Source organism: Schistocerca cancellata, chromosome 2 (genome assembly GCF_023864275.1).
Source record: "Schistocerca cancellata isolate TAMUIC-IGC-003103 chromosome 2, iqSchCanc2.1, whole genome shotgun sequence".
Lineage (NCBI taxonomy): Eukaryota > Metazoa > Arthropoda > Insecta > Orthoptera > Acrididae > Schistocerca > Schistocerca cancellata.
In genome coordinates, this window is record NC_064627.1 from 1,052,652,401 (window position 1) to 1,052,664,999 (window position 12,599).

General features: G+C 42.6%; 1 protein-coding gene across 8 annotated transcripts in view; it reads right to left on the reverse strand.

Annotated features, from left to right (window-relative positions):
- LOC126163041 (poly [ADP-ribose] polymerase tankyrase-2-like) overlaps positions 1-12,599 on the reverse strand; it is an 85,095-nt gene that overhangs the window by 16,822 nt on the left and 55,674 nt on the right. For all 8 annotated transcript variants that reach the window (XM_049919921.1, XM_049919919.1, XM_049919920.1 and 5 more), the window contains one exon: positions 8,556-8,859. In XM_049919921.1, coding sequence (XP_049775878.1) covers positions 8,556-8,859 — 304 coding nt within the window. The remainder of the gene's footprint in view (positions 1-8,555; positions 8,860-12,599) is intronic.

Below are 12,599 nucleotides of genomic sequence, written 5' to 3' on the forward strand. Positions count from 1 at the left end.
TTCTGTACCAGGTCGGGAGGGTAGTTGCGGGATGCGAAAGCTGTTGTCAGGTTGTTGGTGTAATGCCTCAGGGATTCCGGACTGGAGCAGATTCGTTTGCCACGAAGGCCTAGGCTGTAGGGAAGGGACCGTTTGATGTGGAATGGGTGGCAGCTGTCGTAATGGAGGTACTGTTGCTTGTTGGTGGGTTTGATGTGGACGGACGTGTGAAGCTGCCCATTGGACAGGTGAAGGTCAACATCAAGGAAAGTGGCATGGGATTTGGAGTAGGGCCAGGTGAATCTGATGGAACCAAAGGAGTTGAGGTTGGAGAGGAAATTCTGGAGTTCTTCTTCACTGTGAGTCCAGATCATGAAGATGTCATCAATAAATCTGTACCAAACTTTGGGTTGGCAGGCCTGGGTAACCAAGAAGGCTTCCTCTAAGCGACCCATGAATAGGTTGGCGTACGAGGGGGCCATCCTGGTACCCATGGCTGTTCCCTTTAATTGTTGGTATGTCTGGTTTTCAAAAGTGAAGAAGTTGTGGGTCAGGATGAAGCTGGCTAAGGTAATGAGGAAAGAGGTTTTAGGTAGGGTGGCAGGTGATCGGCGTGAAAGGAAGTGCTCCATCGCAGCGAGGCCCTGGACGTGCGGGATATTTGTGTATAAGGAAGTGGCATCAATGGTTACAAGGATGGTTTCTGGGGGTAACGGACTGGGTAAGGATTCCAGGCGTTCGAGAAAGTGGTTGGTGTCTTTGATGAAGGATGGGAGACTGCATGTAATGGGTTGAAGGTGTTGATCCACGTAGGCAGAGATACGTTCTGTGGGGGCTTGGTAACCAGCTACAATGGGGCGGCCGGGATGATTGGGTTTGTGAATTTTAGGGAGAAGGTAGAAGGTAGGGGTGCGGGGTGTCGGTGGGGTCAGGAGGTTGATGGAGTCAGGTGAAAGGTTTTGTAGGGGGCCTAAGGTTCTGAGGATTCCTTGAAGCTCTGCCTGGACATCAGGAATGGGATTACCTTGGCAAACTTTGTATGTGGTGTTGTCTGAAAGCTGACGCAGTCCCTCAGCCACGTACTCCCGACGATCAAGTACCACGGTCGTGGAACCCTTGTCCGCTGGAAGAATGACGATGGACCGGTCAGCCTTCAGATCACGGATAGCCTGGGCTTCAGCAGTGGTGATGTTGGGAGTAGGATTAAGGTTTTTTAAGAAGGATTGAGAGGCAAGGCTGGAAGTCAGAAATTCCTGGAAGGTTTGGAGAGGGTGATTTTGAGGAAGAGGAGGTGGGTCCCGCTGTGACGGAGGACGGAACTGTTCCAGGCAGGGTTCAATTTGGATAGTGTCTCGGGGAGTTGGATCATTAGGGGTAGGATTAGGATCATTTTTCTTCGTGGCAAAGTGATACTTCCAGCAGAGAGTACGAGTGTAGGACAGTAAATCTTTGACGAGGGCTGTTTGGTTGAATCTGGGAGTGGGGCTGAAGGTGAGGCCTTTGGATAGGACAGAGGTTTCGGATTGGGAGAGAGGTTTGGAGGAAAGGTTAACTACTGAATTAGGGTGTTGTGGTGCCAGATTGTGTTGATCGGAATTTTGAGGTTTTGGAGGGAGTGGAGCTGGAAGTGGGAGATTGAGTAGATGGGAGAGACTGGGTTTGTGTGCAATGAGAGGTGGTTGAGGTTTGCTGGAAAGGTTGTGAAGGGTGAGTGAGTTGCCTTTCCGGAGGTGGGAAACCAGGAGGTTGGATAGTTTTTTGAGGTGAAGGGTGGCATGCTGTTCTAATTGGCGGTTGGCCTGTAGGAGGATGCTCTGAATAGCCAGTGTGGATGTGGGAGAGGAAAGATTGAGGACTTTTATTAAGGATAGGAGTTGACGGGTGTGTTCATTGGCTGAGTTGATGTGTAGGTGAAGGATTAGGTGGGTGAGGGCAATGGATTGTTCAGTTTGGAACTGGTATAGGGACTGATGGAAAGAAGGGTTGCAACCAGAGATGGGAACTTTAAGTGTGAGGCCTTTGGGGGTTATGCCAAATGTCAGACAAGCCTGAGAAAATAAAATATGTGAGCGTAATCTGGCTAGGGTGAAGGCATGCTTGCGGAGGGAATGTAAATAAAACTTAATGGGGTCGTTGTGGGGGTGTTGTGAGGGTGACATGGTATTAGAAGGTGGAGAGTTTAACATGAGGTTGAAATGAAAAAGAAAGATAGAAATATATGGGGAGAGATAAAGGTGAACTAGAAAGCAATTGGAGATCTGGTATGAAAAAAAGGCGAAAAAGTGTTGGTTAAGTTGATCTTGTATTGAACTTGGGTTGGTAGACAGCGATGTGCAAAAAGGTTAGGTGGTTGTGTTGCCGCTAAATCACGTTAAAGGACGGAGAAATTCGGGAAAATTTCGAGAAAATTTCGAAAAAACGTATTAAAGGAGAGGTGTTGTGGTGAAAGATTACGAAAATGGGGCTAACAATTGTAGAAAAAATGACGTTAAAACCTGTGGGGAGCGGCTAAAATGACGTTAAAGGACGGAGAAATTCGAGAAAATTTCGAAAAAACGTATTAAAGGAGTGGTGTTGTGGTGAAAGATTATGAAAATGGGGCTAACAATTGTAGAAAAAATGACGTTAAAACCTGTGGGGAGCGGCTAAAATGATCAGTGATGTGCGAAAAACGGAAGTGGAAATAAAGTTAAAGTTATTAGAAGTAGCCGAAATGGTTGTTAAATACGTGAAAGCAGCTGTTATTGAACTAGAAACGGTGGATTTTATAGCAGCGGTAGTGTTGAAAGCGGAAAATAAAATCTTTTGGTTATGGTTGGGAAGTGGGTTACGTATTGTTGAGCATATATATGGCAGGATAAAATTGTATAGTAGATTACGGTAAAAGGGGGGTGAATACAAAGTGAGACTACTGGTAAAAACAGAAAGAGAAAATAAAGAGAAAAAAGAGAAATAAGACGACAGGAAAGATTTCGAAATGCAAAGGCGACAATAACAAACGTAATTGTTGGGTTCAAATTAATGATACGGTTATAATAGAAGGAAACATTCCACGAAGGAAAAATATATTTAAAAACAAAGATGATGTAACTTACCAAATGAAAGTGCTGGCAGGTCGACAGACACACAAACAAACACAAACATACACACGAAATCCAAGCTTTCGCAACCAACGGTTGCCTCGTCAGGAAAGAGGGAAGGAGAAGGAAAGACAAAAGGATATGGGTTTTAAGGGAGAGGGTAAGGAGTCATTCCAATCCCGGGAGCGGAAAGACTTACCTTAGGGGGAAAAAAGGACAGGTATACACTCGCACACACACACACATATCCACCCACACATACACAGACACAAGCAGACATTTGTAAAGGCAAAGAGTTTGGGCAGAGATGTCAGTCGGGACGGAAGTACAGAGGCAAAGATGATGTTGAAAGACAGGTGAGGTATGAGCGGCGGCAGATTGAAATTAGAAATTAGCGGAGATTGAGGCCTGGCGGATAGCGAGAAGAGAGGATATGCTGAAGGGCAAGTTCCCATCTCCGGAGTTCTGACAGGTTGGTGTTAGTGGGAAGTATCCAGATAACCCTGACGGTGTAACACTGTGCCAAGATGTGCTGGCCGTGCACCAAGGCATGTTTAGCCACAGGGTGATCCTCATTACCAACAAACACTGTCTGCCTGTGTCCATTCATGCGAATGGACAGTTTGTTGCTGGTCATTCCCACATAGAATGCATCACAGTGTAGGCAGGTCAGTTGGTAGATCACGTGGGTGCTTTCACACGTGGCTCTGCCTTTGATTGTGTACACCTTCCGGGTTACAGGACTGGAGTAGGTGGTGGTGGGAGGGTGCATGGGACAGGTTTTACACCGGGGGCGGTTACAAGGGTAGGAGCCAGAGGGTAGGGAAGGTGGTTTGGGGATTTCATAGGGATGAACCAAGAGGTTACGAAGGTTAGGTGGACGGCGGAAAGACACTCTTGGTGGAGTGGGGAGGATTTCATGAAGGATGGATCTCATTTCAGGGCAGGATTTGAGGAAGTTGTATCCCTGCTGGAGAGCCACATTCAGAATCTGATCCAGTCCCGGAAAGTATCCTGTCACAAGTGGGGCACTTTTGTGGTTCTTCTGTGGGAGGTTCTGGGTTTGAGAGGATGAGGAAGTGGCTCTGGTTATTTGCTTCTGTACCAGGTCGGGAGGGTAGTTGCGGGATGCGAAAGCTGTTGTCAGGTTGTTGGTGTAATGCCTCAGGGATTCCGGACTGGAGCAGATTCGTTTGCCACAAAGGCCTAGGCTGTAGGGAAGGGACCGTTTGATGTGGAATGGGTGGCAGCTGTTGTAATGGAGGTACTGTTGCTTGTTGGTGGGTTTGATGTGGACGGACGTGTGAAGCTGCCCATTGGACAGGTGAAGGTCAACATCAAGGAAAGTGGCATGGGATTTGGAGTAGGACCAGGTGAATCTGATGGAACCAAAGGAGTTGAGGTTGGAGAGGAAATTCTGGAGTTCTTCTTCACTGTGAGTCCAGATCATGAAGATGTCATCAATAAATCTGTACCAAACTTTGGGTTGGCAGGCCTGGGTAACCAAGAAGGCTTCCTCTACCATGTACACCTACATCAAGAATTGCATTGGAATGATTTCCAGAATCATGTACAATTCTGTCAGTGGGCACAGCAGCAAATCCTCGCCAACCCAAACTACTTCTCTAATGTTCTATTTACCGATGAATGTGCCTTCTCAAACAAAGGACAGGTAAATACAAGAAACATGCATTACTGGTCCAGTGACAACCCATGATGGCTTAAGACAGGTGGAACATCAGCGTCAATGGAGAGTTAACATCTGGTGTGGGATACTCGGTACTACAATTATTGGCCCTTATTTTATCAAAGGTAGTCTAAACGGCACAGCGTATGCCAACTTACTCTGACGAATTCTTCCTCCTCTTCTGGATGAAGTGACGCTAAGAACTGGAATGCTTATGTGGTATCAACATGATGGATGTCCAGCACATAATGCCTTGCGTGCATGTCTTGTTCTGAACCGAAGGTATCCTGCCAGATGGATTAGTCAAGGAGGAACAGATACTTGGCCTGCTAGGTCTCCTGATTTAAATCCTCTGGACTTTCTTCTTAGGGGGTTCCTTAAAGATTTTGTCTATCACAATATTCCAACAACTCCAGAGAACATGCAAACATGCAGGAACGTATCATGCTTGCTTGTAATTCTCTTCAGCAGACAACACTGGAAGCCGTAAATAATTCTTTCTTTCAATGAGTGCACTGGTGTATTGGTATCCAGGGTCACCACTTTGAGCACCTTTGAATGTTCTATTCCTGGGCAATGGTACAGGAGAGTCAAAGTCAATTTTGTGTTATGTTTTTACTTCGTTTTCATTTGTTTTCTGACAACTCCAGCAAATGGACGAGTTTGTGATCCCGGGCTCAAAGTCAATGTTGTGTTATGTAATTAATAATGTTGTGTTTCAGTGAATGGTACACTGTGATACATTTTTGAATAGGTCTTTAGGAGAGGAAATGAATTACCGAATAAAAAGTACAGGGTACCATTTAAAAAAAGCCACACTGCTGTTCATATCTTTGTAAAAGAGCTGCAATGAAGGCAATCATGCTGATTGATGTCTCCCTGACAGCTAAAGAACATTTGCTTGAAACATTTTGTAATTTGCATATGGAGAAACAGTTATTTAGGGTGTTCATGATAAATGGGACACCCTGTATATTTTACGTTAGCCCTGAAACTTGTTTTCGTACCTGTTACAGTTTTCTGTTATTGGGTAAATGATCAATAATTTTTGTTTCAGCATACTGAACTCCTTCATGAGGCACTGACAGCTTCAATAATGACTAATAAAGATAATTTTTTCCTATAGTGTTGTACAAATGAACATCACTATTCTTCTCAAATTGTGATGGATTACGGTGTTGCACACACTGTGGCATGTACACATGAACTGACTTGGTTGGGAAGTGTGTCATATGGTCGTCGTATCCTCTCTTAAGGAAAACTGTCCCTCAGCAGTTGTAACCGGTTATTGATATCCTTGTTACTGGCACTCGGATGAAGATGATGTCCAAACTGGTCCCACTCATGTTCTATCTAGGACAGATATGGGAACCTCACTGGCTATGGGAATGCCTCAACATCATGCAGTCAGTTCATACACACATGAGCCATCTGTGGAGGAGCATAGTCCTATTGAAAAATAGTGCCACAATACTGTTGCAAGAGAGGTAACATGAGGACACAGGATGACCAAGACATATTGTTATGCCATCACAGTTCCTTCTGTTACTACCAGCTGTGATCTTAAGTCATATCTGATGCCCCCCACGCAGCATGACCCAGCAGTAACATCAATGTGCCTTTCCAAAACACTGGAAGAATGGGAGCTCTCCCCTCTCCCCAGGTCATTTCCAGACTCGTTGATGATGGCCATCCAGAGTAGTGTAGTACCGCAATTTATTGCTGAACAAAATGCGGCACCATTTGCCAGCTGTCCACATTTCCCATTGACGGCACCACTCCAAAGGCAACCAATTGTGTTGTGTTGTTAATGGCAACCTATACACAGGACAGTAATTCCCTAGTCCAGCTGGTGCTAGTCTCTGACCAATGGAGAGGGATGACGAAGAATTACTTGTTCTCGGGTGGTATGCACAGATGTGAAGGTCTTATGGCGTGTTTGGTGCAGAATATGGCAATTCTCTATTGTGGTGGTAAGACATGGTCAACCAGAACCTTGACAATGAGTAATGTTACCATGCAGTCCAACATCAAGTCTCTGTCACGTCTGAATACCCCACAAATCTGGAGATTACAGCATTTGACCAGTTGGCCAAATGGAGACCCACAATGAGGCCCTGGTCAAACTGTGTCAGATGCTGTCAACGCTGTCTCAGTCGAGTAAAAAGTGTCTCCATGTCTGATGATGCTCACGCCCCTTATATATCCTACCAGGCCTAGTAATAACACTAAATATGAACAGTACTAACGCACTCTGCTGACCTTTCTGCCTGTCAAAGAAAATTGCAACACTAATTATTTTCACATCTTCTGCTGGATCGCATGTGTACAAAGTTACATTCACATTCAACCACGTTTTCTGGATACTCCACTCTTTTGCCAGGTAGTGTAGCTTTATTGTTGTTAAGTTAATTGCCTTTAAGATATCTTCACTTGTGAATGGGTTGAACCAATTCTGGAACAATTTTTCCAGTCTGATGTTGGTATCTCACAAATATACCTTTGGAAGAATTCAACAGGCTCTTGTTGTTATGGAATTTGCCTGCCACACACTTTTGTTTGACATAAGGAATGTAAGGATGTCTTTTAAGTGTTTGACATTTTGCATTACAGCTGGCACTGTCATGATGAAGAATGATGTAACGTTTCCAATTGGTTTCTTCCTTATTTCATGGATAACTTGCAGTAAACAAATTATTGTATACCATTTAGCAGCCATTGTTCTTCGACCCTCTAGACAAATCGTCGCAATATGTCCAGTTAACCAAAAAAACAAGCAAATCTTTTCTTGGAAGTGCTTCCCTAAGTAACCATTTATTTTGTTTTCAATCTTGTAATACCCAAAGACTTGACTGCAGCTTAATTTCTAGTTTGTATGAGTGTGTCCAAGTCTTTTTTGGTCCTTGTATTATGCTGTAAACCAATTACACATTTCAAAAAATCGAATTTTTGAAGCATTTTTAGACTTGAATTGACATAAGCCTGTTTAAGAGTTTCAGATATACTGTGCAAAACATGTCAGGAACATGTTTTTCACAGCTAAATGTCTGGGCAAAACTGAATGAGCTGCTGTCTTCAGTATGACTAAGAACACCTTGATCTCATGGTACGATGTTCGGTAATACTTTTTGCCCATGCTGCAAACAGCACCTACATATTTTTTTTTTAAACAACCAGTGTTGATAAACACTGAAATTTGTTCCTGACAGAAGGACAACCACGACATAATTTTCCACACCAACTGTTGATAATCTTTCCTGAAAGTGTTTGACTAGCAAACGTTGAATGAAAGCATTCAAGTCACTGGTGAAAAAATTCACATTCATTCACATTTTCAATTCTTTATATCTTGTTTCTTTCAATGCTCCCTGTAAACCAACTAGTTGGTCAATTCATGAACAGCATTTTTTAACAATAATGAATGACAAATTTTGAAAAAATACTAACATTACACTTCAATAGCACCATCTAGTGGTAGTTCTTAAAAACTTTTCAAAAAAGTACCACTCATTTTACAGAGCCACGCTTGGTAAGACGAGAAATGAAATTATCAGCAGAACTGACAAGGAAATGAGTATTTGGAAAATATTAACTATAATAAGGTGCAGGATATTTGTTAAAATACCAGTGGAAAGCTTTCATAGTACTAGAAGGATCTGTAGAGTGCAAAAATTGTAGGGGAAGAAAGAGACTGGAATGGATGCAATGAATATCTAAGGATGAAGGCATAAGGGAGGTACGCACAAGGAAGGATGTCTTGGTGGGCCACATCAAATCAGGCAAGAGACTTATGACAAAAAAACTCTGACCTGATATCCGGACTGATTGCCGCTGCAGCAGCAGCAGCTGCTGCTGAGACAAGACTGCAGATTTCAACAGCGACCTCTGTGTGGTTCCGTAGGGCCGCTTTCCAGCCATCAGTCCCCATCACCTGTGGGGCATGTCGCACGATTAACTGAACAGCCGCACTCCTGAGAGTGAGGCGGCAGTTCATAATAGCCACAACGGCTACTGTTGCAGCTGTTTCCACAGACAGTCCCTCCATAAGCACCCGCTCACACCGCTCCGCGAGCTCCGGTAGGGAAAACCTCTCGGCAGCAGCGAGCATCTCCCCTGATGATAGATATAGCAACAATGTATTAAGTTATTAATATATGATGATATCGAAATTTATACTGCACTGACATCGACATGCACACATTAATTTATACTGCTGATATATCAATGATATCAACATGTTCTATTTATACAGGGTGTTAAAACATATGGTATTTTGAGAAGTGGTAGAACTCATCAAAACAAGGAAAGCAAACACATTAAAATTACTCTGGCAAAAGCATACCTCTTTATGAATACTTGCCCATAGGAATGGCTGAAAAATGTTCAATTGTCAATGTGAGCACAGTTCTTGCACTGACAACTGGTCAACATGGCCAACAGAGCATTTTGACATCTTTTTGTGATACAGAACTGTAGGCACCAATTATTCTGACGTTTAAAGTCACGTTGTTGTTTGGTCTTAATTCTGGAGGTGTACAGAGATGCCACACAACCAGAGTTTGCAACAGCTGATACCACAACTACCGTGGACATTCATCTGTAGCAGGAATATCACTGTGCACAATCTAATCGTGCTGCCTGTGAGAAACATGCTCCCTGAATAGTGTCACTAGGAAAAGAGACGTATGCTTAAATAATCATTCACAAGCAGGTGTTGTCAGCTGCCAAGCAGCAGTTGTCAGCTGCAGTAGGAGCAGAAGTTGTCAGCTGCAAGCTGGAAGTCTGTCCAAGTCTTCAAATCATTGAATGTGGCCAATAGATAGACTGTGGTTGTCTTCAATGGAAACAGAGCAGTGAATAGAATTATTGTGAATGAACAGACACTGCCTGCCTCAAGATGTAACTAAGTACTGTTAGTCTGAAATGCTCTTTGAATAGAACATCAGGAGAAAAGATTAGTTTTCTTCTGGCATTAGTTCACAGAACATTATTTAGCTTGTGTTTGTGGAACTGCAGACGATGAAGGACAGATAAGCTAAACCTGCATTCTACAATTGCTGTAATACAATTGCTGTCATGGGCATTATGGAAGCTGAGTAATATACAGGGTGAGTCACCTAACGTTACCACTGGAAACACCTCCCAAACAGTAACAAACACTGAATAACCAATTCCACAGACCGAAAGTGAGGTGAAAGGCTGGTGGAACTGGTTAATACAAACCACTGAGAAATGCACTGAAGTATGAGTTTCAACACATACTTTTTTTTTTTTTGCGCGACTGAAAATGGAAAACATTCTTAATCAATGCCGTTTGTTATATTGTAAAATGTTACGTACATCCAGAGTAATTTTTATCATAAAGTTGATGCCTGAAACCTCAGACATTCAGTTGCATGTTGTAACAGACAAGATCTGCAGGGGTACATTTATTAACAATACGATGTTTACGAGTTTGGCTGTCTCAGTGTCTGCATGTAGTGCTTGCTAAATTAGTTCTTGTACTCAGAATAACTGTAATACACTGTGTTACTGGATATCTATGATAGTGTATTGTACACAAGTAAGAACAGAAGTACACACAGTAGGAACGTGAAAAGGTTGCAAGCACAACAACGTGTACAGGGTTGTAAGAACTGTGGAAATGCTTTATTCTAACTCTGAAAAGGCAAAGATGATACTCAACTATGGCGAGTGTAGACAAAATGCAGCTGCAGCCTGCAGGTTGTATGCAGAAAGATACCCAGACAGATATCATCCAATGTGCTGCACATTTGAAAACACCTACAAACAACTGCATGCAATAAGTACGGTTGTAACACGCAAACGGGTCGATATCAAATCCACCACAGGAGAAGCAGGTGCAGTTGGTGTGTTAGCTGCTGTTGCTGTGCACCCACATGAGTTCACCTGACATCGCTAGTGGCAGTGCAATGGGTCAAAGTAGTGTAATGTGCATACTTCATAGTAATAAATTTCACCCGTATCATGTGTCGCTGCAACAGCAATTATGTGGAGATGACTCTAATAATCGAGTGAATTTCTGTCAATGGGTATTAACAGAGAATGCGTTGCAGTTCTACCTGTTCACCAATGAAGCAGGTTTTACAAACCACACTGCAGTGAATTTACGAAACGTGCATTACTTGTCCATGGACAATCCTTGCTGGCTTGGACAGGCAGAGTGACAGCGACCGTGGAATGTAAATATATGGTGCGGAGAAGTTGGTGACCATCTCATTGGTCCTCACTTCACTGAAGGCACCCAAACAGCTGCAAAATACATTGAGTTTCTGCAAAATGATCTGCCAACATTGCTAGAAAATGTCCTCCTGGAAACACATAGACATACGTGGTATCAACATGACAGTCTTCCTGCACATTCTGCAATGAACACTTGGTTGACCCTTGACAGAATGTTCAACGGGTGTTTCATAGGACATGGCATACGTATAAATTGGCCAGCCCTTTAGACTTCTTTCTGTGGGGTACATTAAAGGAGAACGTGTACCGTGATGTGCCTCTGATCCCAGAGGATATGAAACATCGTATTGAGGCAGCCTGTGACAACATTACACCAGATGCACTGCGTCGTGTAAGACATTCATTATGCGACAGATTGCAAATATGTGCAGCAAATGATGGGCACCACTTTGAACATTTATTGGCCTGAAATGTCAGGACACACTCTTTTACATTCCGTAACTGAAAACAAAAAACAAATTTGTAAGTTTAACCACATACACATGTTAATGTACATTTTCTTCTAACAAATCAGTGCAGTACAGTATTCTTTGCAGAAAAAGTCTAATAAAAATGTTAGCATGTGGACGTAACATGCTGTTCATGTCTCTTCTGTACCCATGTTACATTACTGTTATTTTTGTATCCCTAATTAATTTGGTTCTCTCCGATACACATGACTGAACTGCTGAGGAGCTACTCAAGTGTCAACTTTACATTACAATTTACTATGGATGTAATTAACATTTTACAGTGTAAGAAATGACATTGATTAAGTATTTTTTTTCTATTTTCTGTTGTGCTAAAAATAACGATAGGTTTCCATTTAAAAAAAAAAATTAAGTATGAGTTGAAAATCATACTTCTGTGCAATTCTCAATGGTTTTTATTAACCAATTACACCAGCCCCTCTCCTCATTTTTGGTCTGCGTGATTGGTTATTCACTGTTTGTTATGGCTTGGGAGGTATTTCCAGTGGTAATGTTAGGTGACTCACCCTGCATTTTATTATTCACTCTTTAAGTGTTCCTTTAATTGTGGGGGCCACACACATCTATGCATTTGTCCAATGAGAACATCTTTATTAGTCTTTTTTAGTGGCAGAGTGATTTTCATCAAAGTGGATGCCCCCAGTCTACAACTATTTCATAGATTGGTTTGATGCTTCTCTCTATGGACTATTTCTTGACTCTGTAAATAAAATAACAACTGATCTCTTGTTGAATGATACAGAAGTACCAAAAAGAATATTACAAGGAAAGCCAGGAGGGCAGAGAGGACGTGGTCGACCAAGATCCAGATGGGGAGATGGAGTAATCGAAGATCTTAGGAAGATGGGCTATAGAAACTGGAGAGTATTGGCAAAGGACTGAGAGAAATTGAAGGAAATTGTAAAAGAGGCCAAGGCTCATCATGAGCTGTAGAGCCAAGAAAGAAGAAGAAGAAGATCTCTTGTTTGGGTCATATTGTCTTAAATGTCTTTCCTCCTCAATCTGATATGATTCCATCTCTTCCAGTCTTGGTAAGACCTTCGAAAACAAATCTAAATTGTTTCTTTTCATTAATAATTATGGTACACTGTGTACAAATTTTGCACTGCACTTATGGGG